Source organism: Microtus ochrogaster, chromosome 5, assembly GCF_000317375.1.
Source record: "Microtus ochrogaster isolate Prairie Vole_2 chromosome 5, MicOch1.0, whole genome shotgun sequence".
NCBI lineage: Eukaryota > Metazoa > Chordata > Mammalia > Rodentia > Cricetidae > Microtus > Microtus ochrogaster.
Window position 1 is genome coordinate 86619945 of NC_022012.1, and position 2703 is coordinate 86622647.

Below are 2703 nucleotides of genomic sequence, written 5' to 3' on the forward strand. Positions count from 1 at the left end.
CTCTTGTAGACCAGGCTGGTCTCAAACTCACAGAGATCCGCCTGCCTCTGCCTCCCGAGTGCTGGGATTAAAGGCATGCGCCACCACCGCCTGGCTCTCTTATTCATTTTTAACATTGAATAAATTTTTAGAGGTGCTAAGAATAGAACACAAGGCCTAGGACACAGGGGCTACCAAGTTTCACCCAGTCCACCCATGATCCCCATGATCAGTATTTGTTTTATTATTTGACTTTATGTGCATATGTGTGCATGCATGTGTACTATGTGCATGCAAGACTGAGTCTGTGGAGTCCATCAGAGGGAATTGGGTGCCCTGGAACTAGAACCATAGGTACTTGTTGATAAACCAGCCTGCCTCTATCTTAGGCCTGAAGCCATCTTACAGTAAAGAGAAACTAGATTCATTCTTATTTATAATTAAACCTATTTCTGAAGGACTGGGCTAGCCCTCATCTGTAATCTCCCCACCCCCACCAAGGGTTTAACTGTGTAGCCTTGTCTGGAACTAGCTCGGTAGTCCAGGCTGGCCTCAAATTAAGAGATAAGAGATCTGCCTGCTTACGCCTCCCAAGTTCTGGGTTTCTTTTCTTTCTTCCTTTCTTCCTTTCTTTCTTTCTTTCTTTCTTTCTTTCTTTCTTTCTTTCTTTCTTTCTTTTTTTTTAATGGTGCAAGGATTAAAGACATGACTTTATTTTAGTTATACAAGTGGATTTTTTTTTTTTTCGAGACAGGGTTTCTCCGTAGCTTTTGGTTCCTGTCCTGGAACTAGCTCTTGTACATCAGGCTGGCCTCGAATTCATAGAGATCCGCCTACCTCTGCCTCCTGAGTGCTGGGATTAAAGGCGTGCGCCACCACCGCCCGGCTACAAGTGGATTTTTTTTTAATATTTATTTATTTATTATGTATACAATGTTCTGTCTGTGTGTATGCCTGCAAGCCAGAAGAGGGCACCAGACCTCATTACAGATGGTTGTGAGCCACCATGTGGTTGCCGAGAATTGAACTCAGGACCTTTGGAAGAGCAGGCAATGCTCTTAACCGCTGAGCCATCTCTCCAGCCCACAAGTGGATTTTTTTTTTCTTTCAAAAGTTCAGACATGTCTCAAAGTCACCATGCAGCAGAGGCTGGCTTTGAACCCCATCCTCCTGGTTCCACCTGCCAAGGGCTGTGATTAAGGATGTGGACTACCACGTCTGATTCCAGGTGGAATGTAATTGCTTTTAGCTTTTTTTCCAGTGTACACCTGTATTAATTGCACGTACACTCAAATAGGCACTTATGGGTAGAAGCCAGAGGACAACTCATAGAACTCCTTTCTCTATTTCATGGGCGTGGGGACCAAACTTGCTGGTACAGTGACTAAATTAAAAAACAAAAAACCGTTTGAGCCAACACCCTTTGTCTAGCTCACTGGAAAACTAACTTTCTCAGAGAACAAGGCATTGTATGGTAAAAGCCAATCAGGATCTTATAAGACCTTGCTCCATGGTAGTGATGAAGCACCCGCCCAACATGCACAAGTCAGTCCCTGACTGCATCTCTAGTCATGGCCTCTCTGTCTCAATTTGTTCAGATAAACTTAAGGGACGGGGCTTGGAGTGGACAGAGTGGGTAACAGCAGATGCTGTGCTAGCATGAGGACCTGACTTTGCATTCCCAGCAGCCATGGAAGAGGCCAAGCGTGGCTGAGCATCCCATAACTTCAGCACTGAGGTGGGCAAAGGGAAAGGAAAGGCAGGATTGTCAGGTCATGCAGGACAACCAAAGCTGGAAGATGGTGCTACAGAGAGGTCTCCCACAGTGGTGCAGGCATGTGGTCTTGCATCTGACAGTGTTGTAACACAGGAGAAAGCCAGCGTGCTCACCTCAGAGGATGCTCACCGCGTCAGATACTCACTTTAGGTTTTCTAATTCCTGCTTCCTCAGTGGAGAAGAAGGTGGAGCTGGGATGAACTTATCTCCATCATGGCTTTTACTGCTGAAATAGAGAAAGACTCATATATAAAAAGAAACAAACCAGTGTGAAATTTGTTCTCCTATCCCTACCACCCCAATGCAGTTCTTCAAGTGTGTGAGTGAAAGCAACTAATGAACGGAGGCCTGCAGTGCGTTCACGCTCACTCCGTACTGCGCACTATTGTAGTGTCCCGATTACACAAGAGCACCTCTACGAAATCTCCAGCTGCAAACATCACTACTATAGAAGTATCTTCTCACACTGTACTGCTTCAAAATTTCTCTAGTATATAAGCTAGGGCTGTGGTTCAGTTGATAGAGTGGGATCCAGTACCAGCATTGCATAAGGTGTGTGTCTTTAATCCCAAGTTCGTTTTCTATCTTTTCTCAGAGTCCTCTTCTCACTTAGCCTTTCCTGTGTTTCTCTTCAGAAACATTCTCGCCTCCTTTACTGTGAAAGAATAGGAACTGCTGGATGCAGCTGAGGAAGACATCGGAAGGACAGAGGGCTTGCAAAAGTCCTGAAGGGCTTCTGCCAAGGGAGCTGCGTTGGTATTTTTTTGTTTTTTTTAAAATATTTATTTATTTATTATGTATACAATATTCTGTTGTGTGTATGCCTGCAGGACAGAAGAGAGCATCAGACCTCATTACAGGTGGTTGTGAGCCACCATGTGGTTGCTGGGAATTGAACTCAGGACCTTTGGAAGAGCAGGCAATGCTCTTAACCACTGAGCCATCTC

At 45.0% G+C, this 2703-nt stretch overlaps 1 protein-coding gene across 5 annotated transcripts in view; it reads right to left on the reverse strand.

Annotated features, from left to right (window-relative positions):
- Positions 1-2703, reverse strand: part of Cnot10 (CCR4-NOT transcription complex subunit 10) — a 49422-nt gene that overhangs the window by 18129 nt on the left and 28590 nt on the right. For 4 of the 5 annotated variants that reach the window (XM_013346615.2, XM_005348043.2, XM_013346614.2 and 1 more), the window contains one exon: positions 1902-1982. In XM_013346615.2, the coding sequence (XP_013202069.1) occupies positions 1902-1982 (81 nt within the window). The remainder of the gene's footprint in view (positions 1-1901; positions 1983-2703) is intronic. The other variant, XM_026779218.1, reaches the window with a different exon arrangement.